The following is a 27253-nucleotide window of genomic DNA, read 5'->3' as shown; positions in this document are numbered from 1 at the left end:
TGTGGAGGTGATAAAATCATATAATGGGGCACATTTACTTACACGGTCCTGCGCGATCCCCGCTGTGCGTTGCCGCGATTCACAAAGAACGTGCGCCCGATTTCCTGCATCTGTCGCTTCCCCGCTCGGGTTCGCCGGAGTTCACCTTCTTCTTCTTCCTGGTGCATGTAAGTGCATTGTCTTGCGACACAATTTTAATCTTAAATTCTGCACTCAGTCAGTCGGATCCGACGGCCTGCCCCCCCGATTCCTGTCGCATGATAGCTGGTGGCGATGCGCCAAAATCCGATCGCGTGCGAAACAATCCCCTGCTAAATATCTGTCACAGCGGCGCTTATCCCGAAAAATTTCGAAATTCCAACAAAAGTGCTATCCGCGGACCCTTAGTAAATAAGCCCCAATGGATGCAGTTAATATACTAACCAACTCAGCCTTTTCCTTTTCTCTTTTTGTATATTAATGAGGTGTACCGTTTTTTTGCCTTCTATACAGTATATTCTCAGTACACTGATGTCTACACTATACTGTCATCTATGTCTTCTGGTTTTATGCTGTTTTTAAAGATATTGCTTGACTTCAATAAAGTTTACATTTTCAAATATAGTTCTATATTTTTCTGTGTGACGGTGTCCGTAAGTTTTTTTATTGTTGTAAAAATAGTCCGATATTAAACATCAAATTAAATAATATTTTTATATACACATAGTAATTTTGTTACAGTGCCAAAAACACAACATGGAGACATTTCACAGCTTTGTTTTGTTTATACATTAAAGGTCTATACATGGAATTAAGGCATGTCGAAGAGCACATATTGTTCCAAGATGAAACTCATGCTAAAAAGTTTGCAGTTTCCAACATTATTCAATAAAATTCACAATAAATGAGGTTTCTTTTAAGTCTCATTTCATCTTTGTAACTCTCTTGATCCAAGGGATAAACCTGTTGACCCTGGTATACACTCCAGGATAGTCTTTTCGCCCGCATCCATAACCCCAAGAAGTTATTCCTACTATTATCCATTGTCCACTGGGATTTTGACACATGAGAGGACCCCCACTGTCCCCCTGACAGCTATCTACTCTATTGTCTTCAGATAAATTTCCAGCACAGATCATCCTATTAGTAAATTTCCCTTTGTATCGAAATATACATTTCTCTTTGGGAAGAATTGGAATTGCGCCCTCCAGAAGAGTCTTCGAATAGGAGGTTCCTAAAAGATGAAATTGAAATAATTAGTAAGAGATATTTTACATAAAAATCTTTTATTTTGTGTATTCTATTGAAAAAAAAAAAAACATTATTGTGTTTTCCAACCTTAACTTTATAGTGATGACCTATTCTCATGATAGATCATCAGTGTAATTGTTGGGGGCCAACACCCAGATTCTGCAAATGAGGATTGCTGCCTCCAGAATACAATATTTAGAGCTGGAGGCAGAAGGCTCCATCCACTGTACAGGTTCTGGCACGCTTAGATATCACTGCTTCCTGTTTTCAGATCCCCATTTACCATATTTTCCGGGCTATAAGGCACACCGGACTATAAGGCGCATTAGTAATAAACGCCTTATATATGGAATAGTTCCATATGTAAGGCGCATCGGACTATAAGGCGCAGGGTCCGGGGCGTGGCGGAGGTCCGGGGGCGTGGCAGGCAATTGGAGCAGAGACAGACCCGGCAAGAGGTGAGCGGTCTCCGGGGAAGGGGGTCCGTTCAGGTGGAGCAGGGCAGTGGACCCTACTTACATAGGTCCCTGCTACCAGAGACAGCAGATCTCCAGCGGGAACTGCAGTTCCCGCTGGAGATCTGCTGTCTGCGGTCTCCGGTAGCGGGGACCTATGTAAGTAGGGTCCGCTGCCCTCCTCCATATATAGGGCGCACCGGACTATAAGGAGCACTTTGGATTTCTAAGGAAATCCTAGGTTTTTATGTGCGCCTCATAGTCCGGAAAATACGGTACTTCTAATAGGGACTTTGCAATGCTGAATCTCCATCTTCATGATTAATAGGGTATGTATGTCATACCCTGTGAACATACATGTATTACCTTTCCTGTGTATAAGTGAAATATATTTGTCTTGGGAAAACCTCTATATGGCACAGACATATATGAATAACAAACATTATTAGTAAAGTGCTTAATTCTGTAAACAGCAAATCTGATTGTGGCAATTTATGAAATAATTTAGATATGTTATGAGACCACCTTCCCATTGGAAAAACCTGCCCGTGATTGAATATGGCAGCTTTTAAACTATTTTTCACACAACTATTAAACTTTCAACAAAATTTCATAAATGATTAGTGCAGATGATGAAAGTACATTTTGTAATATACATAACTTTCTGTCCTGTATCCAATGACAGCTGATAGATAAAGAAACATGATAAAGTGTCTAATGACTTAAACTCTTTACTGTCACTGGATAGTCTAATCTCCTTAGAGAGCTGAATCATTAAAGGAAATACGCTCTATGCATGGAAATAGTTAATCATTAGCCTCCTTATGTTAAGTAGAGACATCTCAGACACCTTTCAGATACACTGCTCCCTACAGGAGAAACAGCAGAAAAAAAGACACAGTGAAGCTGCTTTACCTAATAACTGTTAGGCACCAGAGGTAGTGAATGCACTGAACCATCGTGGACGATGACGTAAGGTGACACCTGGGACTTGAGTCTAAGTGATACCCGGTTTTCACCAGAGCCTGCCGCAAAGCAGGTTGCTCTTGTTGCAGTGTAGTATCACCAGGTCATTCCACTGGTGCGACCTCCAAGGTGAAGTACAGAATTGTAAGGCAAATTCGTGTTCGGGGACAGAAAGGAGTTCGAGTCAGACAGCACAGGATCGGGGACGTAGCGGTAGGTCAGGACAGGCAGCACAGGATTGGAGTCAGGAACAGAATCGAGAACACAGGGGGAAATCAGGATAATCGCAAAGGGCATGGAACCCAGCTTTCTGGGCACAGAAGCACAAAGATCCGTCAGGGAACACATGAAGGGGCTTGAAATTTAACAGAATTGGCAGCCGGCCAGTGCCAATGCTGGAGCTAGCGCTGGATGTTGGATAAGCGAGAGTCGTGATAGGGGACCGGGGGCACAAAGAGGAGCACGAGTGTGCCTGCGACCCGGGTTGTGGGTCGCAGGCACACCGGTGACAATAACATATATTACAAAGTTTACTATTAGCACATTAACTATTCTGAAAAAAAAAATAGTACAAGTGTTAAAAATACCTGTATCTCCCCATCCAGAAATAAAGCATGGCTTCTTGTATACAGATGAACCCTTCCTTTCTGGAAGACATATTGGCAGGACGTGGTAACTAAATGACATACAATGACCTTCCTTTCCTTGTAATCTGACCAATGCAATGTCATTGTCATTGCTGCCAGTGTGGTATTTCTTGTGTATAACAATCTTTTGCAAAGGCAGCTCACGCTCAAAATCATCTTCTACACCAGTGTGGTAATCACCGACCCTCAGTGAGTATTTGTGAGCTTTGTCGCCAAACCTGGTAATCATGTAAAAAAAGGCACATTATTAAAGGGGTATTAAAGTCTGATACCAGATAATGCTATAAATAAATGAATACAACAAAATTTAATGTCATTTATCACAAAATTGAGTTTAATTAGTTTGTTTTTTTGATTTTATGGGTTTTTCTGAAGTAGGGGGGGTGATCTCTAAGATGGTCACCACAGGATACTACAACTCCCATGGCCTCTCAGTTCTCAGTAACGGCTCCTCCATCTAGTGTTCTGCTCCCAGTGATGATCTAACAGGCTGTTTGTTACCATAGTAATGATGTGTGTGTAACTGTCATGACTTCACATTACCTCAGTACCATTGAGATGGCATTACATAGTGTTCCTATGTGATGCCATCTCAATGGTACTGAGGTAATGTGAGAGGGGCCATGGGAGTTGTCCCTTCAGTTCTAGGAAATGACATCCATATTGCCCATTCCCCCTGCACATCCAGTCCTGTCCTGCCTCACACCCCTTCACTTTTAACCTGCATAGATATCTGATGCTTCTCTGCTCTTTGATAATGGCTCAGCCCCGTTTTCCTCTTATGCTCAGCATATACTCCAGGAAAGCTGAGGATATCCATAGACATATACTGAAAGATGGAGGCATCCTTTTTGCCTCCGTCTGACCAGTATATGTCATATACTGTTGGAAGTATATCCTGTTTCTTCTTGCTGAGCGATGTATACGCTCATGGGAGGACATTGGTGTAATTGTGCGATGAATACAGAGCACTACATCCCTCCCCAGCCTCCTATGAGCATATACATCACTGATCATGAGGGAGGACCCCAAACACAGTATAACCCTTACAGTAACTATATGAAGGGGGCTGTTGAGGATTAGAAGAATATTCTAAATAAAAGTGTAAGTCCATGGATCCTGTCCATGAGTTACATCTGGTACTGCAGCTCAGATTACATAACCCATAAGGGGTTGCACTACCCATGCAGGCTGTGAATAAGGCTACATCAGGGCCGCATCTGCCATGAGGCGAGATGAAAATCTCACCTCAGGCGGCAGATGCCCGATTCCTGATGAGAGCGGCAGCTTAGGTGACTGTAATGTGGGTGATTCAGGCGACCATTGCTGCACGAATCACCCACCATGACATTAATCGCGTCTGTTTCTTTAAGAACAAAGATGCGATTAATATACAGAGTGGCGCAGGCCTGTCCGACTGCGCCGCTCTGTTGTTCTGGAGCACCCAGGCATCGTCCCTGCACAGATTATCGGTGGGAGAAGAGAAGATGAGGACGGCAGCGTCCTGCGTGGGAGCGTGACTGGCGGTGAGTAGTAAATTTATTATTTTTATTTCTGGGGATTAATATCAAAAATAGGCAGGCTGGGGGATGAGCTGGATATAATATAATTAGGATGGGCAGTATAAAATATTTATTTATGGATGGATATACTGCACTATACTATAAGATGCATATAATATGGGGTGGGGGATGAGCTGGATATAATATAATTAGGGTGAGCAGTATATAATATTTATTTATGGATGGACATACTGCACTATACTATAACTGGGGAGCTGCATATAATATGGGCTGGGGGATGAGCTGGATATAATATAATTAGGATGGGCGGTATATAATGTGCATTTATGGATGGATATACTGCACTATACTATAACTGGGGAGCTGCATATAATATGTATATGTGGGTGAATATAGGAAGTCTAACTGGAGGCTTTATATAATATGTATATGTGAGTGGATATAGGCAGTCTATAACCGGTGGACTGTATATAATTTAATTACAGGGGCTCTACATAATATACTGTGTATTAATGTATTTAGAATTTAACTGGGGCCATAAAAGATAATCACAGGAGGCTGTATATAATATAATATCTATGTATATGCATGTTTGTGTAGTATATTGGGGTCTTTATATAATATACAGACAGTCCCCGGGTTACATACAAGATAGGGTCTGTAAGTTTGTTCTTAAGTTGAGTTTGTATGTAAGTCGGAACTGTATATTTTATCATTATAATCCCAGCCAGAACTGTTTTGGTCTCTGTGACAATTGGATTATAAAAATGTTGGGTTGTCATAAGAATCAATATTAACACTAAAGCTTCATTACAGACACCTGTGATAACTGTTACAGCTGTTTATTGTAGCTTACGACTAAAGTAAAATAAATTACTAATATCCAGAGGTCCGTTTGTAACTAGGGGTCGTATGTAAGACGAGTCTTCTTAAGTAGGGGACCGCCTGTATATGGGTGGATGTATTATTGAACTGGGGGAGAGGAGCTGTATAAAGAGTTTGGATACGAGAATGAAAAAGGCTTTATATGGTGTATTATATATAATTAAGGCCTAGACCAACTGATACATTTCCCCCATTACTTTTTTGCAGAATTACAATTAAGATAAGAAACTAATCTCTCTCCAAGATTGCATATCATGAAATCACCCCTAAACATCTGAGATTTCATCTTTCTAATACTTTTCTTCACATTATATAGTCGTAATACTTCTTTTTCTAAAATTTCATGACAGTCAGTGTTTGAGAACTACACATTGCCTCCTGTACATGCCCATGCCTATATTGTCTGTATACTATACACTGGCACATCTCTCTAACCTTTTGAAGCAGTGAGCAGCTGTTAGAGCCCAGCAGCTGCTTATTAGAGTTGCTCCACATAATAGACGTGTTTCTTTGTGGAATCCTTTTAACCTTAGTGAGGCCTGCCATGGCCAGCCACCCCTGCAGGAAGAAATTGTAAAAAAAAAAAATGTTTTACATTATTTTATATAACACAAGATATAAAAAGATAGTAAAAACAATAATATTTTATTTCCTAACAGGTAACAGAAAATAAGAAAAACTATTTTTACACTATTGAGACATTTCTGTATTGATGCAGGCAGCAGAGTGATTAACCGGTTAAGGGTGAAGACACACATGGCGTTTTTGGGCCGTTTTTGGGCCGTTTTTACTAAGTGCGTTTTCAGAAAAACGCCATGTGTGTCTTCACCCTAAGGACCGGGCCCTTTCCCGTTTTTTCATTTCCATTTTTCACTCCCCACCTTCAAAAATCTATAACTTTTTATTTTTACACGTAAAAAGCTATGTGACGGCTCGTTTTTTGCATAACAAATTGCACTTCATAGTGACCGCATTGAATATTCCATGCCATGTACTGGGAAGTGGGAAAAAAAATCCCAAATGCAGTGAAAATGGTGAAAAAACGCATTTGTGTCGTATTCTTGTGGGCTTGGATATTACGGCTTTCACTTCACGCCACAAATGATGCATCTAATTTATTCTTTGGGTCAGTACGATTACAGGGATACCAAATTTGTATAGGTTTTATAATGTTTTCATACATTTACAAAAATTAAAACCTCATGAACAAAATTTTTTTTTTATTTTGCCGTCTTCTTGTGCTTATAACTTTTCCATACTTTATTGTATGGAGTTGAGGATGGTGTCATCTTTTGCAACTTTTGATTATGTTTTCAATGATATTATTTTTAGGACTGTATGACCTTTTGATAACTTTTTATGGAATTTAAAATTTTTTTTTAAATGGCAAAAAAGTGCCAGTTTTGACTTTGGACGCGATTTTCCGTTACGGGGTTAAACGCAGTGAAAAACCGTTATTATATTTTGATAGATCAGGCATTTTCGGACGCGGCGATACCTAATGTGTTTATGATTTTTACTGTTTATTTATATCAGTTCTAGGGAAAGGGGGGTGATTTGAATTTTTGGTTTTTTTATTATAATTTTTTTTTTTAGCTTTTTTTTAATTTTTATTTTTACTATTTTTCAGACTCCCTAGGGTACTTTAACCCTAGGTTGTCTGAGCGATCCTACCATATACTGCCATACTACAGTATGGCAGTATATGTGGATTTTACTCCTCATACATTACAATGTGCTGATAGCACATTGTAATGAATGGGTTAACCCGAAGTAGCTTCGGGTCTTCGTGAGACCCGAAGCTACCATGGCAACGGATCGCCGATGCCCGATGACGTCACGGGGAGCGGCGATCCTCGGAAAGATGGCGGCGCAGCTTTGCCGGCGGCGATCAGCAAGAAAACACCCGCAATCGGTGCCGGCACCGATCGCGGGTGTTACCGGTAAGCCTTTGCTGCAATATGCAGCAGAGACTTACCGGCTATGGAGAGGGCTCGGCCCGCGAGCCCTCTCCATGCATCGGAACGCGACCGCCGCCGTGAATACACGGCGGGCGGTCGCGAACCGGTTAATACCACTTCCTTTTGAACTAGCTTCCAGGCAGACACGGAGAATAACTTTCATAATGAAGAAGTGCTATTTGCTGCAGGAACCAGTGTAGTACCCACTGCTACCTAATGCTTTCATACTGAGGGTACAGCCTTGCTCTGGCTCTTAATGCAGAAAGTATGGGTTTGCCCGAAAATTTCTGATTTGCGCCGAATTGCCCCGCGATTTTGGAGCACGCGATCGGCTTGTGGCGCAGCAGAGCCAGCTTTCACGCAACATACATTGGGGGGGGGGGGGGGCGTTGCTGTTGTAAAACCCGACGGATTCAGAAAAACCGCGGAATTAAAAAAAAATTTTGTGTCGCAAGAAAAGCACTCACATACACCGGACGAAGAAGGTGAACTCCTGCGGACCTTGGCGCAGCAGCGATACCTGGTGTATATCGGGCGCACGATGAACTCGCCACTCCTTAATCCTCCAGGTCCTGATGCTAATAGTATATGTTGCATCAAGACCCAGAGCAGAGCGACACATGAATCAGAGAAAAACACAATGGCCCACATCAGACTGACTGCACATGTATTTATGAAGCATTCGCAACAGTTTTGTGGAGTTTAGATATAACCCAGTATTATCGATATTACTCTCATTAGGTGTTTTACAAAGTGGCAGACAAATATAAATCACATGACCGGACCTTCATCAGACGCTGCAGTAATATAAAATACATAGAAAGATGTAAGTGTTCGAATGATATTAAAAAAAGACAGTGTTCTGTCTGACCTTGTGCTGGAAAGAACGTGCAAACTGCTTGCACATGTATTTATAAAGTGTCTGTACCAGTTCTATGTTGCAGCTGCACTGTGTCCGATAATACAGAAAAATGTGCACCTAAAGGTGTGTGTTACTGCTTAGTCTGAGTTTGCGCCCCATTTATTACTGAAGTGCGCCAAAATTCTGCAGCTTGAACAAAGTGCAGGAAAGTGCAAAGGAAATGGTGCACACTTCCAGAGCCGTGCACTCTGCACACTCCACAGTAAAGACTGCACTAGTTTTGATAAATGGTGTTAATTCTAATAATAATTCTTTATTTATATAGCGCACACAGATTATGTAGCGCCTCACAGATCTTGCCAAATTGGTCCCTGTCCCCATAGGGCTCACAATCTAAACAACCTAACAGTATATTTTGGAGTGTGGGAGGAAACCGGAGGACCTGGAGGAAACCCATGCATACACTGAGAGAATATACAAACTATTTGCAGATGTTGACCTGGGTGGGATTTGAACCCGGGACCCCAGCGGGGCAAGGCTAAGCGGTCAGTGTGAAGAAAACCAGGCTCTGCTCATCACATGCCAAATACAATCCCAACAGTGACACATGGTGGTGGCAACATCATGCTATGGGGTAGGGACAGGATGGCTGGTTGCAACTGAAGAAAAGAGGATGCGGCCAAGTACAGAGATATCCTGGATGAAAACCTCTTCCAGAGTGCTCTGGACCTCAGACTTCCAACAAGACAAAGACCCTAAACACACAGCTAAAATAACTAAGAAGTGGCTTCAGAACAAAGCCAGAGCCCTGACCCAATTGAGCATTTCTGGAGAGACTTGAAAATGGCGTCCACCAACATTCATCACACAAGCTGAGGGAACTGGAGAGGATCTGCAAGGAAGAGGCAGAGGATCCCAAAATTCAAGTGTGAAAAACTTGTTGCATCATTCCCAAGAAGACTTATGGCTGTCCTAGCTCCAAAACCGCTTCTACTCAATACTGAGCAAATAGGCTGAATACTTATGCGCGTGTGATATTTCAGTTTAATAAATTACTGTATATGCTCAAGTACAATCCAAGCTTTTCAGCACATTTTCAGCACTAAACTCAGCTTATACTGGAGTCTATAAAAAAAAAATAAAATCAATACTCACCTTTCCCATGCCCCCGCAGGTCCTCCTCCTCATTGCAGCCGGCGGCTGATGTCATAGTGTGTGAACGTCAAGTTCGCAAGGACCTGCCGCCGGCCACTGACAGCAATGTTTGCTTATATGTGCTGGGCATACTATGGTAGGGGGCTGACTATATACTGGGAACAGAAGGCTGGCTATGTAATGGGAGCATGTGCTGGCTATATACAGGGGGCATGTTCTGGCTGGCTTTATACAGGGGGCATGTTCCGGCTGGCTTTATACAGGGGGCATGTGCTGGCTGACTATATACTGGGAACAGAAGGCTGGCTATATATTGGGGGAAGGTGCTGGCTTGCTATATACTGGGCCAGGGGGCTGGCTATATACTGGGGCAAGGGCTGGCTACATACTGGAGGGCATGACCTGGCTGGCTGTATACTGGGGGCATGTACTGGCTGGCTATATACTGGGGGCATTGGCTGGTATTTCCCACCCTAGGCTTTTACTCAAGTCAATAGGTTTTTTGTGTTAAAATTAAGATCCTTGGCTTGTACTCAAGTATATACGGTAGCAAAAATTTCTACATTTGTTTTTATGTCTTTTAAGATTGGGTGCAGATTATCGAGCAAAAAAAATTGCATTGTCCGACGATCATGCACTCTTCCGCGATTCCCTAAGATCGTGCTCCTGATATCCTGCATGTGTCGCTTCCCAGCTCAGCTCTGACCGAGTTCACCTTCTTCTTCCTGGTGCAAATGCTTACAAGTGCATTGTTATGTGACACAATTTGAAAGTTAAATCCCGCACTCAGTCCGAATCAGTCGGATCGTCCAATGGCACACCCCCGATTTGTGTTGCATGAAAGCCAGCGCAGCTACGACAGAAACCGATTGTGTGCAACACAATGCCAGCACAGACACCTACCTGTTAAATACCTGTCCAAGCCGTGCAAAACCCCGAAAAAAGGGGCAAAATTTGACGAAAGTGAGCAGCGCAACCCTTAGTAAATAAGCCCCATTGAGTAGGGATCCATGTTAATTATGGATGTATAGATTGCACAGAGAGTTTTTCTAGTATAAAGTACATAGTACATACAGTACCTATGTATAGCCCATTTACCTGTACTAGCTTTGTTTGGCCAATTTATGCAAACTATAAACTTACCTGACCTTCATATTGGATCTTCATGTATCATAATATCATAGTTTATAAAGTTGAAAAAAGACACTTGTCCCTCAAGTTCAACCAAGGGAAGGGAAGGTATTGCATGAGGAAGGGATTCAGGGGAAACGATTCTATATAACATAACCATCAATGTTATTTAGGTGTAAAAAGGCATCTAGACCCTTCTTGAAGCTCTCTGCTGTCCCTGCTGTGAAAAGCGCCTGAGGCAGACTATTCCACAGATTGAGATTTTAATGGATTAAACCAGCCAAACACATGGTAAACATACAAAAACGCACTCATTTTCAACGTGTTGAAAAACGGTCCAGCACCCTAAGTTTGGTCCTATTATTGACTCTAGTCCTTTACCTTACTGTTTCTTTATCACAAATTTTCGGTTTTCTGCCTCAGGAAGTAGAAGACAAGCAAAATATTTTTTTTGTTTGCTTTGAGCTCTCCATTATTTTTGTCTGCACTGTGGTATCTCCATTATCATTGTCTAAACTGGGCGGGGGGGCGGCATCTCCACTATTATCTGCGCCGGGGGTTGGCTATACAGTATTTTGCTTCTATTTAATATGTAAGACAGGTCCTTCATTGACCAATAAGCTTGCTTATTCCAATGTAATTATTCAGAATGCAGATTCAGAAGGGTTGAGTGTGCATGTGTATGGAGAGTTGGAAGGATTAGCTCTAAAGTGTACGTGTCCTTCGATTAAATTCTACATATTATAAGAACATTTCCTGCCTAGTGTTTTCTTTTCGTTAAACTGCAGATAAATGAGACATTACAACCATCATTCCCCCTAAGGCTGAAAATGTGTAAATGTCGTCACTGAAATACAAAATGTACTCTAATGTTATAATCAATTAAAATATTTTATGGTGCAATTTGCATCTCCAATTTGAAAATCTCATAAAAAGTAACCAATTAAATCTCCACCCATAACATCTTGTGCAATCTTTGTCTTGCCCATGTTTGGTGAGAAATGCGAAACCATTAATGCGATGAACTCAAGTGCTGTAAGTATTAAGTAAACATGTACAGATGTCTCAGAAAACTGTTTTTGGCAAGTATCATGGATTTCCTGAAGGGTGAAAGACGCTAATATTTTCCATCTCTTGGATAAAAATAAAAACACCAACTTTACACAGAGGTTGCATTTCATACCTCATGGATTTCGTTCCACCGACAATTCTCTTCTTTCTCCGAGACACGTGACTAATGCCACACTTGGCCGATGCACCATCTAGTCAAAAAGTTAAAAAGTTCATGAGTATATTAAAACATGTGTTGTGTTGTATCCATGTTACCTAGTAAGCAATATATTATTTTATGCCACCATTCATGAAAAATATCTTTTATCTCTCATTGCTCCGGTCAAGGAGCTCCGCCAAACCAGCCCTGCGCTTCCCTGGGAAGTCCAAAGTGTAGGATGACGTCACCGGAGTGTGGGCTGGGTAAGGATTGTGAGTGTCCGAAAGGAGGTAGGGGAGCTTTACTGTATGGCAGAGCCCCCTGTTTCCTTGACTGGATCTTCAGACATCAATGAGATGGAATGAAAATAGTTTTCCATGAATGGTGGCAGCATTAATATACATAAGGGGATCATTGCTACACTAATAGGTTCGGTTAGGTTTATGGAAGAGATATGTGGGGATCGGTTCCCTTTAATTAAGTAAAATAGCGTCTCTCCTCTCCCTTCTTTCTCTGAAATCCTGTACACTGCATAGATATCAGGAAAGAAGGATATTTAACTTCTTCAAGGGTTGTCCGCTTTCAGCAAGTAATTGATATTGTTTGTGTAAGGAAAAGTTATCCAATTTTCCAATATACTTTCTGTATTAATTTCCAGATTTCTGCTTGCTGTCCTGCTATAGAAAGCTTCTTTGTTTCCTCCCAGTGGATAAAGATCTGTTCATGGTCACACAGGCACACAGCTCGTTAGTATCACAGAGAGTAATCAGAGCCGTCTGTTATAACAAACTGTGCGCCTACATGTCCATCACATGACCATGGACAGATTTCTATCCACTGGAAGTAAACATAGAAGCTTCTTGTAGAATGACAGCAAGCAGAGATCTAGAAACCTGTGAGAAATTGATACAGAAAGTATATCGGAGAATTGTATAACTTTTCTTTACACAAACCATATCAATTATTTGCTGAAAGTGGACAACCCCTTAAAGTCATTAGACACTTTATCAGATTCCTTTATCTCTCAGCTGTCAGTGGATACAGGACAGAAAGCGGAGTTACACAAACTGCATAAATAAAGAAAGGCAGAGATAAAGAAAGAAAGTCACAGGAACAAATTTCTGTTATTGTTTTAATGCAATTTTTGAAAAAGTTTAGCAACTCTTTAAGAGGGGACAGTCATGTAGGTACTTTAATGGGGATTGTTTGCTTTGCCAACCATATTTGGTTATAATATGTAGCAGCTCTAATGCTTATTTTCCCCAGTGATTCTGCCATGACAAAACAAGGATAACCCAATTACCTCAAAGATTTTATGCATATTATGATTTCCTTCTAAATTCTTCAAGAAACGCGTGCTAGCTGGTTTCACCGCAATAATGTGACACATCAGTTGGAGTTTGTGTGCTTACAAAGGCTGACTTCATCGCTCACTCCCCAAGGAATATAGATGTTGCTTCAATGGTTGCTTTGGTTACACATTCATTCAAAAGGGTTTCTATATCCACGCTTTTATTTTGTTCCTACTTCTTCTCAGTTAGAGAATGTTGGGGGTCAATGCAAAGGGTCATCTCTACATGCGCAATTTAATGTTTTGACAGGCTGTATTTTAAAGTGTTCGTGATCACTGGAAAATATCTCTAAAGCATTCTTAATAAAGACAAAAGGGGAGGACAATTATCTGAAGTTAGGGGGCACACTCTTTTTGTAATATTTAAAGCTGAAATTTATTTTATATGTATTACTGGTATTAGCAGAGATTAGTTAAAATAGTTGTCGATTTTAATTAAGAAACTAACATTAAAAAATATGAAATTTATAGTAGATTTTCTAAAAAAATAATTTTTCGTGACAACATTTTGCAAATCACGACTTATAATTTAAAGGGGATTTCCAACTATTTCTTATAACTGCCTTTATCTTTGGTACTGTAGATCACAGAACCAAAAAAGATCAGATTCTTATCTTTATTATGACACCAAATGGAAATGAAGAAGGGGGCATCTGAATTGACACTCCCCACTCCTGTGGAGTCTCGGTGATGGGACAGCCACAAATCAAGAGATGTACCTGTGGATAGGGCCTAACCTTTTTCATGGGAAAACCCCTGTAAAGGGAACCTGTCACCACATTTTTGCAAGTACAGCAAGTTCCCATGAAATCATATTAACTAACTGACCCCCTTCTTTTAGTTTAAAATGGTTTCCCTTACATCCCCATAAAATCAACTTTATGTTATGGATACCTGGCATAAGAGGGGATGTGTCCTGCTTGTCAGGTCCCTCCCTTCTACTCCTCCCTATGCCTTACGTCTCCTCACTATTCAGAACTTCATGTCATGTGACCCGGCTGATGTCATCTATGGTCCTTTACCCTTTACATTTCCAAAATCTATCCCCTGTATGTATCTGATTACATGAAATCACAGCATGCCTCCATGGACTTCTACTCCTCCCAAACCGCCATGGAGGACCCAGGGCAGTGCAGCACCCGAAGCAGAAGAGGAGCCAAGGGTTGTGCAGCCCTGATTAAGATCACTACTACATAATTAGTTTTAGGTTATTTATATAAAACTTGCTGCATAAGTGAAAAGACATTCACAGTGTACCTGTGAGAGCACTGATTTTCTTCTCCACATAGTCACATATGACGCCAGCGTCTTCACTGTGCCAGCAGTTGTGTATGCCACTGTCCTGCTTCTTGCATTCTGCTAACGTGCTCTCTGTTCCATTGCAATCTACATTGTCCATGTGAATTGGTCCTTGTCCTTCTCCAAAATATGCCATTGATCTTGCCTTTGCAGGGCCCCTAAATAATAGGAATGGCACTTCAGTCACATTATAATTAACCAGGTGACAACCATTAAGGAAGCAAATACAATATAAACATTAATTGATCAGGTCATATTTAGCAGGAAACATGACGTGAACAGTTCGATATGTTAATTTCAGGTTGCATTTTGCTGGAATTAGCCAAAGATTATAAAATAGAAGGAGAAAGCAGAAGCATAAATCACTTGAGTAACAATACAATGACATATTCACCTGTGTCCTAGCTGGCGACAAACAACGACGGCATCATTGTCAGTCCAGCCATCATCGCACACACTGCCCCATTCTCCATTCAGGAATACCTCCACTCTGCCTTCTTTTGTGCTTTCTCCATCCATCAGCCGAACAGGGGGCCCTGAAAATGTCACCGCAGTAAAATAACTTTAGGGATGAAGCACATGGCTGTATTTGTATTATACAAATCTGCAATGATTTGCGGGCTATGGCTGTAATATCTCTGTACTCTGATCGTCAACTGCTGCTTTTGCTGTGAGGTTGGGAAGTAAGAGTTCTCCTTACGGAAACTGCCAATAATGGCCGCATTGTAGGCGTGTGGAGTCTTATAGCCATTGATGTTCCACTAGAGGAATTCTGGGAAAATATGCAAAGTTTTCCAGGATGAGATAAGGAAAACCACGCCTCTTTTAGCTACCTTATAAGGCAGCTCCCTTGACATCAAGCATGACCTATAAGAGGCCTTATGACATGATGTGGGATTAAAACCAAACCAGTCTATCTATTCTAGAAGGAGCAGACTCCCAACCGTAGACAGCGCTGTTTCGATCTGGTCTCTTCAGTACAGCGTAGGGAACTGGTTTGGCTGAGTGAGAGTGTGTGACTAGGGCCGGGAAGTAAGAGTTCTCCTTATGGAAACTGCCAATTAAAGGGAACCTACCACCACGAATCTACCTATTAGAGCTAATCCTCACGTCCCCGCTAACTTTATGTAGACTTTATTCCCCTAATATGCAAATTTCGTTATGCGGCTACTGGGGCGTGGAGTAGCCGGCACGAGGCTACACAGCGCAGAACGCCGGCCGACGGCTGAGCAGTCCCAGCTCCGAGGCCGGAGCTACTGCGCATGCGCAGTAGCCAGCTTGTCGGACGAGGGCGCGCAGCTACGAGGAGCTGTGCGCCGCAAGCAACCGGGTAGGAGGAGTAATGTGGCTACTGGGGCGTGGAGTAGCCGCGCTGTGTAGCCTCGTGCCGGCTACTCCACGCCCCAGTAGCCGCATAACGAAATTTACATATTAGGGGAATAAAGTGTACCTAAAGTTAGCGGGGACGTGAGGATTAGCTCTAAAAAGAGCTAATCCTCACGTCCCTTACATCTACCTACCACCCGATCTACCTTTATAGGTAGATTCGTGGTGGTAGGTTCCCTTTAAGGCCGCCATGTAGGCGTGTGGAGACTTATAGCCATGGACGCTCCACTAGGGGGATTCTGGAAGCAGACCTGTTGAAAATGTAGGTGTACCATCAAAAAATATATCTATAGGTACAAGCAGTCCCGGGTTACGTACAAGATAGGTTCTGTAGGTTTGTATGTAAGTCGGAATTGAATATTTTATCATTGTAATCCCAGCCCAATTTTTTTTAGTCTCTGTGACAATTGGATTTTAAAAAAATGGTTTTTATAAGAACCAAGATTATAAATAAAACTTAATTGACGACACCTTTGATCAGCACTGTTACAGCTAATCATTGTAGTCTAAGGCTAAAGTACAGTAAATTACCAACATACAGAGGTCCGTTTGTAACTAGCGGTCGTCTGTAAATCAGGTGTTCTTAAGTATGGGACCGCCTGTATATTGTGCGCTTTATATACATATGTGTATTATGTGTTCTATATATTGTATTGTGTATACACCTGTTTATATGTGTAAGATATACATTGTTTAAAGGACCACTACCACCCGATTATCGGGTCCTATAATGGATGCTCGTTATATATATATTTTATATTAAGTTATAAGAACAGAACTGTTGTCGCTAGAGGCTTTGCATGAGTAGTATCCATGTAATTAGTATAAGAGCGCTCCAAAGGACTCCTTCTCTGAGCATCTGTACAGCTCCTTCCCTCTGTGATGACGTAATTGCGCTGACTGCATCCAGAGCAGAAGTCCACAGCAGGAGGAGGACATCATGGTAAGGGGATTTCATTGTTTTATAGAGAGGTGACTATATGTATGCAGATTCCTTATAAGAGCAAGGAGGTATTCCTTTGTATATGCAAATTCACAAATACACAAACTGAATATATGTAAACTAGGAGGCACTATATACTGTATATATGTATAAATCTTAATTTGGGAATCAAAACGCTATGTTTCTGATGCCTTTCATGTTGCGATAATGAATGGGGTTCAATCTTTGTATTGTAAAGTTTGTTTTCTGCACAATGATCCGCAGCGATTTTATTTGCTGTGGATCAAAATCGTCTTCTGCTGTAGATCTTTTCCGCATTGTGTGAATGGGATTGTAATAAATGAAATACATTGCACTTCCACTGTATTAAACTGCGGATTCGCCACACAAAAATGCCGTGCCAGAAATCTGCTTGTAATATAATGTAATGTATCCTAAGAGTTTTGGTGCCACAAAACACCCTTCGAGTGGAGAGCCTCTTTGAGCCCCAACTACAATTTGCCCCCGGTGAAGCACGGTATTACCGGGAGGTGTTTCAATGATGTCGTTGCTGTCATTTGAACAATGGAGGCCAACATCTTCAGAATGAGAGCAGTCGTGCTGGCCCCAGCTGCTATGTGAGCAGTCCACTAGAGAGCGCTCTGTGCCCGTACAAGCCACATCATCCAGAAAAATCAGCCCATCTCCAGGTCCAAACTCTGCTTTTGATGCTAAGCTGGATGGGCCACTAAGAAGCACAATATGAATAGTTAGTAATTCAATCATATTTAGAGAATTATCATTTAGCTCAGCAAATCTAACTACTTCATTTATAGGCTGATACCAGTTATTCATTTAGGCACAACACAAGGATCATGTAACTTTAAGCAACCCAAATACCATATACGGTATACAACTGGGATGTCAGAAATCATTAAATTGCTTCCAATACTCTATTTTCACATACAATCACCATATAAAGTAATGTATAAAATCATGCTTTCATGGGGATCTGATATAGTAATACTACTCCTCCTGCTCCACCACTGTGGGCTATAATGGTGGCAGTGATGTACTACTACTAATGAGCAATTCAATTATAGGTATAATTGAATTGCTCATTAGTTTTTCCATAGGTTTTCCATATACATGGATAGGTACCCATGTATATGGAAAACCATAGATTTATGCCGCATACATATTGCAGCAAAAAATTGCACCCATTTTTAGGCTTGAATATCATAAGATATAATAAGCTATAACCCTAAATCTCTCTGTAATTAGGTCAGTGAGTGGATTAAAATGCAAATGATTTTATACCAAACAGTTTGCCCTAAATGAATATGTATAAATATGTAGGTGCAACCAAATTAATCCTGTTCACGTTAAATAAAATTCTAAAAAAAAGCTGCTAACTGTAAATGCACCTTAGGCCAGGACCACACAGGAGGATGCAGTTGACCTACTAAAATTTATAATAGTAGCACTGTGGAGAGGATTGCGGTGCAGCTTTAGTGAGCACAGTGGCAACTAAACCCTAACCTTAAAGGAAATCTACCATCAAAATCCATCATGATAAGCCTGGGCAGTTATTCATAGATCCAGGCACCATGACTGTGGTTATCTTCCAAGGCCTCCTGCCTTCTAAAACCAACTTTAATATTATGCTAATGAGTCTGCATAGTGTAACAGACTGAAGCTGGAGCACGGGGGTAATGTCCCCCAGAGCCCTTATGTCTAATTAGCATAATTTTTAAAGAAGCTTGTCACAGTGACAGTGTCTGGATCTTTGAGTCCCTGGTTTATCATGATGGATTTTGATGGTAGATTACCATTAAGCCCAAAGAGGGCAAAAGGCTACTTTGCTACATATCCATGCAAATTACATCCATATGCAGTGGTTTAAAACCACAGCACAAAGGGACTTGTACGGTGATATTACATGTGCTGCCTTGAAATTGTAACCTACGGCTTCCAACCTTATCAATTCAAAGCTTGTTTTCATCAGGAGATCCATCACAATGGGGCCCATTTACTCCGCGGACCACAATTTGCGGCGCATTTAGGAGGTTTTTTTGGCGCATGCGATCAGATTTTGTCGCCGGCTTTCATGCGACACAAATCGGGGAGCGGGCCATCGCGAGATTTAACATTTAAATTTGTGTCGCAAGCCATGCACTTACATGCACCGGGAGGAAGATGGTGAACTCCGGCGGACCCGATCGAGGAAGCAACACATGCAGGGAATCATGCGCACAATCTCCTTGAATCGTGGCAGATGTGCATTCCGGCAGACATTCCGGATCGGGGATTGCGCAGCACCAGGTAAGTAAATGTGCCCCAATGTCTGCAGGAGTGCTGCAGTAAAGGCCACCTGATTTCAGATGGTATGTGCCACTGCTGCTTGCAGTGGATAAGGACAAAAAAGAAAGACCGAAATGACAAATAGAAAGTACTGAAATTATTTTCTTGGCAGGGCTGTATTATATAGGCGCAGGACAGGACCCTGTTATGAAACTTTTGGGCTTCAACTCTATAATACCTCTGGGTATACAAGAGTAAATCTCTCCATGTCAAATTACTAAATATTCTGCATCAAAAAATCTGCAGTAAGTTAGAAGATATTAGGGGAATCCTGCAGATTTATGGCTCCAAAAACAAAGAGATCTTTAAATATAAAGAATCATTATGACCTCCCCAAAAATTAGCTATTGTTTTTTTTATTAAACTAATTTCTTTATTACCTGAAGCCTAACTGTCTGCAAACCACCTGGGCATTAAGTTCAGTCCAACCATCATCACATACGGTTCCCCAGTCTCCATTGTAATATACTTCCAGTCGTCCTTCACCAGCTTTTTGACCATCAGATAATCTCACAGCTCCATCTGTAGGAGGAAAGTAAATTATTTCACATAAATATATTTCATATTTGTAATGCTGTTCATATCAAATCAGAACTAACCTACCTATAAAAGGATTGCAGGAAACTCCAGCATCTTCTATATGGTCACAGTTGTGATGCCCCCAGTCATTCTTCTGACAAAAATCTAATGACGACTCATTGCCCAAACACTCGACTTCATCAAGCAATATGGGACCATTGCCTACTCCATAGTGAGCCCACACCCAGGCTTTTGGCTTTCCACTGTAATAAATCATGAAATGTTTTTGCTTTGTTTTTTGTTTTTTTAATAAATAATGCTTGGACAAGTTGGCTTTTAAAGGAGTCATCATGTGAACACCACACTCCACAACAGGGTGCTAAAACTTATGCTGCTTTTTGAAAGTAAAGATGTAAAAAAGCAGTAAATTAAGCATTGGACTTCTCTATAAAATGTCACTATGTGCAATCTGCTCAGGTCCTCCTGCTCTATAGAGCACTCTGCAGATAGAACAATGTGTAAAATATTCTCTGCTTCTTTTGTTCTATAATGCTGGAACACAATACACTATGTACAATCTTCTCAGCTCCTTTTGCTCTACGCCACACTGTGTGCAGTGTGCTGCCTGCAGGGATTGTGTCACACGCAATGGTTTTTTTTGGCTTCCATGTGGCAAAAATCGTGGGAAGTGTCGTCGGACGATCCGGACTGCGGGATTTAACTTTCAAATTGTGTCGCAAGCTAATGCACTTACATGCACCATGAAGAAGAAGGTGAACTCCGGGGGATCTGAGCGGGGAAGCGACACATGCAGGATATTGAGCGCGCGATACAGTGCATTATCATTCACTTTCGGTGGACTCCAGTGGACGGGTTGGTAAATGAGCCCCTATGTATAGCCTATAGGCCTATGTACATTTAAAATCTACTCAGTTCCCCTCCTTTCTAACATGCTGCCTGCAGATAGGACAATGGGGTACATTTACTTACCTGTCCCTGCGCAATCCCCGAGGTGCGATCCCCTGCGACCGATATCCTGCATGTGTCGCTTCCCCGAACAGGTCCCCCAGAGTTCACCATCTTCATCCGGGTTGCATGTAGGTGCATTATATGCAACACAATTTTAAAGTTAAATCCCGCAGTTTGTCCAAATCCGTGGGATCGTCCGATGGCCAACCCTGATTTCGATCGCGATTGCCACACAATCCGATCGCATGCAACAAAAACCCCTGTTAAATGCGGCGCAAAACAGAAATCGTCGGGAAACCACACGGAAATGCGGTCTGCGGACCCTTAGTAAATGTGCCCCCATATGTCAATAATATGTGCTCTAAAACACAGTGGCACACAGTTATTAAAGTGCGTGCACCAGTTTTCTGTCTGACTTTGCACTAGAAAGAACGTGCAAACTGCTTGCACATGTATTTATAAAGTGTCTGCGCCAGTTTGTGCTCAACAAGACAGAACAAATTTGCACCAAAAGGGATGTGTTTGCGATTAGTCGGACCGTGCACCACATTTCTGCTGCATGAACAAAGTGCCCAAAACAAAATGGCGCACACTTCCCGAGCAGTGCAGGGGGCGCCAGATTCATGAAGAACGGGCGCCACAATTCATGAATATGGCGCCCCCTGCATAATACACAGGCAAAATACACATAATGCAGTTTGCACTGTTACTGATAAATATGAGCATGTACTGTCCTGTGGGTAAGGCAAAATGTACATTCTGTTTAGTGCCTCTTGCATTTTTAAATTCAAAGATTACATTTAAAAGATTCATGATTCAAAGATGAAAATTAAAGCTTGAGTTCCTCACCAAGGTTCCCTGTCCACAAAGTTTGGACATTTTTTGTATATACCTCATGTACTGTATCTTTTTTATATTGTAAAGTTGAATCTTGCAGTAAAAATCAGCAGAAAGGACTGGCATGCTGCAGATCTAAAGTCTGTACTGGATGCTTACTTACATGTGGATAGTTTTCCTTGCTAACATCTCATCCTATTTGTCATAGAAGTATTTAGCAGCAGATTTTCCATCTAAAACAAATCCATTTGGAAAATCTGCAGCATTTCCACTGTGGACATAGCCTTGGAATAACACAACATGTGTTAACACTTAATAGGGTAGATAGTACTTACTTAAATCCTAATTGTCTGCATATAACTTCAGCATCTTTGTCATCCCAGTGATCATCACAAATTGTTCCCCACTGATTTTTAAAAAACACTTCAACGCGCCCCTCAAATCGGTCCTTTCCTCCCACCAGGCGGAGAGGGGGCTTTAAACCTGCTCTTCAGAGAATAAAAATAAGATCTTATTAGTAGTGGTGCTTAATAACCATAAAACTAGATTTCAGGAGTCAATGTTTCAAGAATAAATTGTCTACAGTAGGAAGTCCTTTGTAAAGATATTTAAATATTAAAAATTTACCTTCAGGAGGGGAGCAGGTAATGGCAGCGATCTCTCTGCTGCTACAACTTTTGCCCTGGGTATAGCTGCAGTGTAGTAAAGCTTTCTCGTCCCCTCGACAATTGGCAGATTCCAGATGCATTGGAGTTGTCCAAGGAGAATAATGATTGATCTTTTTGGCTGTTCCAATTTCACTGTTAAAATCATTAGCAGATAACATGGCTACACATTAAATAAGCATATAGAGTGTTGGCTGTAAGGTACAATAAACATTGTACTTGACAAAGACTTTAAGTATGTTAAAGACGGTAAAAATGGTAAAGCACTATTCTGTAAAAATTATCTCTCCCAATATCTCCCTTTTTTTCTCTTTGCTTGCATCAAAAATTCATTAATCATTCATTAAAGGGGTGTTCCCACAAAACAAGTTAGGCACAGGATAGGGCCTAACTTTCTGATCAGTGGGGGTCTCAGTGACCCACACATATCACGAGAATGGGGGCAGTCCAATGAACCCCCGTCTGACTCCTCGTCGCTCCCCAAGATAAGCAGAGCAGTCGGTTATGAATGGCCGGGCTGGCCCATTCGTCTCTATGGAGTATGGCGTTCGGTAATCTCCATCATTTCCATAAACATGAACGGGGCAGCATATCCATGCGCGACCAGCTGCTCCATTCATCTCGGGGAGCGACCCCATTCTCATGATTAGTGGGGGTCTCATCACTGAGAGCCCACCTATCAGCAAGTTAGGCCCTTTCCACAGGATATGGATTGTCACTTCAGAAGCCCCCATCTTCATTTCTATAGTGCCTTTGGTGTCATAATAAACATATAGATCTCATCTTTCAGATTTATCAGGCTCGTGGTTCTGTGATCTACAGCACCAGAGATAACGGCAGTTAAAGACATAGTTGTAAATGTGAGCAGCAGATAAAGATTTAGTTACAAAAGCCATTTCTGGAAGATGAGATTCTGACCTTTAATATGACCCCACAAGAATGGTATCTTTTCATACTGGTTTGGCTTTAATCCCACGTCATAGGCTTTCTGAAAGTCATGTTTGATGGTAAGGGGGCTACATTACAAGGTAGTGTGGTTTTCCTCAGGCATCTGAGTGACACTATCCTTGCAGCTCATAAACTTGACATCTCAAAATCTGACTCTTCTCTGATCATTTTTCATATGACTTTGGAAGAGATTTAGTATATGAAAATGGTCAAGATGTCACATAAACAATAGAGTTCTAGAACTTACATTTCATACCCTACCTGAAAGGGCAAGTAGTTTAATGGGGTAAAATCTGGTGGAAGGTTCCCTTTAAACTAGGCCAGACCCTCTAGTTTAAATGCCTTGTTGCTTCTTACTACCTTCAGTCCAGCCCCACTCCTAGACAGTTGGGATTAGGAGTACAATTGCTACTGTTGTCTAGATTGTTTGCTTAGTTTCTGGCACAGTGAAATTAGATGTGTGTAGTTGGAAGAGTGAACATTGCATATAGTTTACTTACCCGGTCCTGTTGCGATCCCTGAGGTGCGTTGTCCGATGAGGATGAAGTCCAGCACGATTCACTGTGATCGTGCACCCAATATCCTGCATGTGTCGCTTCCCAGCTGAGGTCCGCCGGAGTTCACCATCTTTTTCCCGCTGCATTTCAGTGCATTGTCTTGCGATACAATTTGAATTTTAAATCCCGTGCTTAGTCCGAATCACTTGGGTTGTCCGACGGCCTGCCCCCCCGATTTGTGTCGCATGAAAGTCGGCACAATTGCGCCAAAATCCGATTGCGTGTGCCCAAAACCCATATCTAATCCGACGCTAATTGGAAATAGTCGGGAAACCCGACTGAAATGCGGTGTGCAGACCCTCAGCAAATGTGGCCCTCACAATTGGATACATATTTGGGTAGGGCTGTGAGACAGGGATGTAATCTGCTGAACTATAATTGTGAATCTGTAGAAAATTTTACCCTTGGGATCTTTTGGCCTTTTGTAAAGTCAAAGGAAAATATGATTTGTCCAAGCATATTCATTGGTTGCTAATGTGTACTATTCATGTATATATGGCCATAGACATGAGACAACTGGATGGTAAGTTATGGCTAGTCCCCCCTGCATCCACCATAAATATGTCTGTTTGGGTCAGCTAAAAGGGACTTGTTATTTGGGGGGTAAGAGCTTTATAAACAGCTGCTGAACAACCAGGAATCTTGGAAAAACAACAGGATTACACATGTATTCTCAACTTGCCCCTGTGCTGCTACCAACAGTAATGACCTTATAGTATATGCACAGCAAGCTAAGGGTTCTTCAATACATGACCCAAAGAAAATCACACACTCGAGAACAAATAATGGTTACTTTCAAGATAAATAACATGTCCATGGTTTCTTCAAAGTACAGACCCAAAAACTAACCTGATTCCAAGCTGTCTGCAAGCCACACTGGCATCCCAGTCCGTCCAATTGTCACCGCATATCGTTCCCCAAATCCCTTTTAAATAGATCTGTACTCCTCCACCGTGGAAAAAATGGTCACCAATCAGATGCATAGCACCTATTAGAAGGATGTTAATTTCTCAATGTAATATCATTAACAAATCAGCTGAGAATTTAAGTAACAAAATGAATGTACAGCACAGCACAGGTGTTTTAGGTTTGTACTTAAGTTGAATTTGTAAGTAAGTTGGGACTGTATATTTATAAATATAATTGTACAATTGGATTTTTAAAAATTTTAGCTGTATTGGCAACAAGGATTATCAATAAAAATTAATTTCAGACATCTTAAAGCAGATCATTGCAGCCTGGAACTAAAGTAAAGCATCCAGAGAGCTTCACCAGAGGTCACAGTGGTCCGTCCTTAACTAGGGGTCGTCTGTAAGTCGGGTGTCCTTAAGTCGGGGACAGCCTTTATATATGTAGTAACCAAAAGCCATAGACATACCATGGCTGCAGTCACAGTGAGCCCAGGTTATCATTCCTGACTGCTGACGGTAGAAGCACCATGGTGTATTTCCTCCATCTGGATTCCTGCAGTAGTTGTGAGACCCAAGTCCTCGTCCTGGATATTGCTTCATGTAGTCAGGAAATTCAGTCCAGTTTAGACAATCCGCGCCAGATTCAGTTATGGATATTGAACCGTTGTAATATCCCAGGGATCCGACCCCATCAGAGCAGAGGTTGTAACCTGCATGGAACAAAATTGTGTTAACGTTAAAAAAAAAAGAGCCATTTTTCCTGTAAGGGTTTAATCTATAGCATCCTCAATTCCCACAGCCTAGCTTATCACATGCATATATGTCCAAATGGGAAACGTGGCTAAATAGGCAAGTTCTCCCTGGAACAGTGGCAGATCATCTGGTCCAAAGCAAAAAAAGCCTCTGTTAACTCCCTCTACAAAGAAAATCAGATTAAACTGCTCATGGGGGTCTAACGTACCTCTGTCGGACCCCTCGTCTCTCCCTGGGATGTCCAGTGCTGCCCCATTTATCTTTATGGAGCTGACGGAGACTGCAGAGTGCGGTGCTCTGCTCATCTCAGGGAGGGACGAAGGGTCCGGTGGAGGTACATTGGACCCCATCGTACCTCCTGTTTTCATAATACGCAAGGTAGGCCCTATCTTGTGGATAGGGCTGAACTTGTTTAAGATAAAAGTCCCGGTATCCCAAATTGAACTTCATGTACATAGAAAATCCCATAATTGTAGCAGCTCTGATTCTGTTCCTGGTAGCAGGGTGATGTGCAGGGCCCCTTGTACATTGCTAATCATACTAGTGCTACTCATGCAAATTTATGTCTTCACTTGGCCAGTAAAAATTTACATCTGTAATTCATTGCTGTGGAATTGCTTCGGAAATGTATAATAAAAATAATATATCATCAACAATACATAATATATAATATAATATATAATCAGCAACCCTGTATATCACAGTGGAGGAAAAAAGTCTGTGTACTTATACTATGCTGTGGGTACATTAGTAGGTTTTAGCTTTAGGATTATTACATCACACATACTGTAACAGCTAATTCCTTCCTATACAGACTTGGCACATTTACGATCCCTAGGAGTATAAGCTATATTTGTTACTCACGAAGGGGATACCGTTGAAGGCTGTATTTTTAACACTGTGTTGATGGATGAAATGTGTGAACAAAAATGTTGACACAAAAATGACAAATCATTGAGGGTGAATTTAAACATAGCAGATATGCAGTCAAATCCAAAGTATATCACAGAACAAGACAGGTGAATGTGATCTCTTCTGAGATTAAAATATTGATGTAATATCTTAAGGATCAGTTATCAATGTTATCAACTGTTGCAATGCTAATTGCTGCTCTTATTCACGCTTGATTAGACTACTGTAACTCCCTACTAATCGGTCTTCCACTCACTAAACTCTCTTCTCTACAATCTATTCTTAATGTAGCAGCCAGGCTTGTATTTCAGACCAAACGCTACACGGATGCCTCCAGTTTTAGCCAGTCTCTACACTGGTTGCCCGTCTCTTTCTGAATACAGTTTAAAATAATCACCGTCATCCACAAAGCTCTGCATAATGCTGCACCTCCTTATCTCTCCTCTCTTATCTCTGTCTATAGCCCCAACCCATGCTCATGGTATTAGATTAATCTCTACCTTAATTCGAACCTCTTACTCACATCTCCAGGACTTCTCCCGAGATGCACCAATTCTCTGGAATGCTCTTCCCTGGACTATTAGACTAATACCCACCGTCCAAAGTTTCAAACATGCTCTTAATACCCATTTCTTTAGGCAGGACTATCGCACTCGCTAACTGCATAAAATTTTGACTCTCTCTTTACTAATCCATCATATGAACTCCTCTCATCTGTTATCCAGAAAACACCAGATAGATACCAAACTCCAGGCTTTTCTGCAGTCTCATTTACTTTGGTGTTTGTATATAAAATGGCGGCTGATGGCTTATTGAAGCAGCACCAATTTTATTT

The 27253-nt window shown here is 41.5% G+C and overlaps 1 protein-coding gene across 1 annotated transcript in view; it reads right to left on the bottom strand.

Moving 5' to 3' along the window:
• Positions 1-674: 674 nt before the first annotated feature.
• The window catches only part of LOC140105824 (neurotrypsin-like), a 38111-nt gene continuing 11532 nt past the window's right edge, over positions 675-27253 (bottom strand). Inside the window, exons 3-15 of the mRNA XM_072129923.1 lie at positions 25221-25463; positions 24692-24830; positions 22300-22472; positions 22008-22155; positions 19951-20129; positions 19728-19869; positions 17529-17731; positions 15070-15211; positions 14634-14833; positions 11999-12077; positions 6142-6264; positions 3239-3516; positions 675-1213 (exon numbers count right to left, since the gene is read on the bottom strand). Coding sequence (XP_071986024.1) covers positions 903-1213; positions 3239-3516; positions 6142-6264; positions 11999-12077; positions 14634-14833; positions 15070-15211; positions 17529-17731; positions 19728-19869; positions 19951-20129; positions 22008-22155; positions 22300-22472; positions 24692-24830; positions 25221-25463 — 2360 coding nt within the window. The 3' untranslated portion in view covers positions 675-902. The remainder of the gene's footprint in view (positions 1214-3238; positions 3517-6141; positions 6265-11998; positions 12078-14633; positions 14834-15069; positions 15212-17528; positions 17732-19727; positions 19870-19950; positions 20130-22007; positions 22156-22299; positions 22473-24691; positions 24831-25220; positions 25464-27253) is intronic.

This window comes from Engystomops pustulosus, chromosome 11 (assembly GCF_040894005.1).
Source record: "Engystomops pustulosus chromosome 11, aEngPut4.maternal, whole genome shotgun sequence".
Lineage (NCBI taxonomy): Eukaryota > Metazoa > Chordata > Amphibia > Anura > Leptodactylidae > Engystomops > Engystomops pustulosus.
The sequence above is the reverse complement of the archived record's forward strand: the minus strand, read 5'-3'. Positions and strand labels throughout refer to the sequence as shown.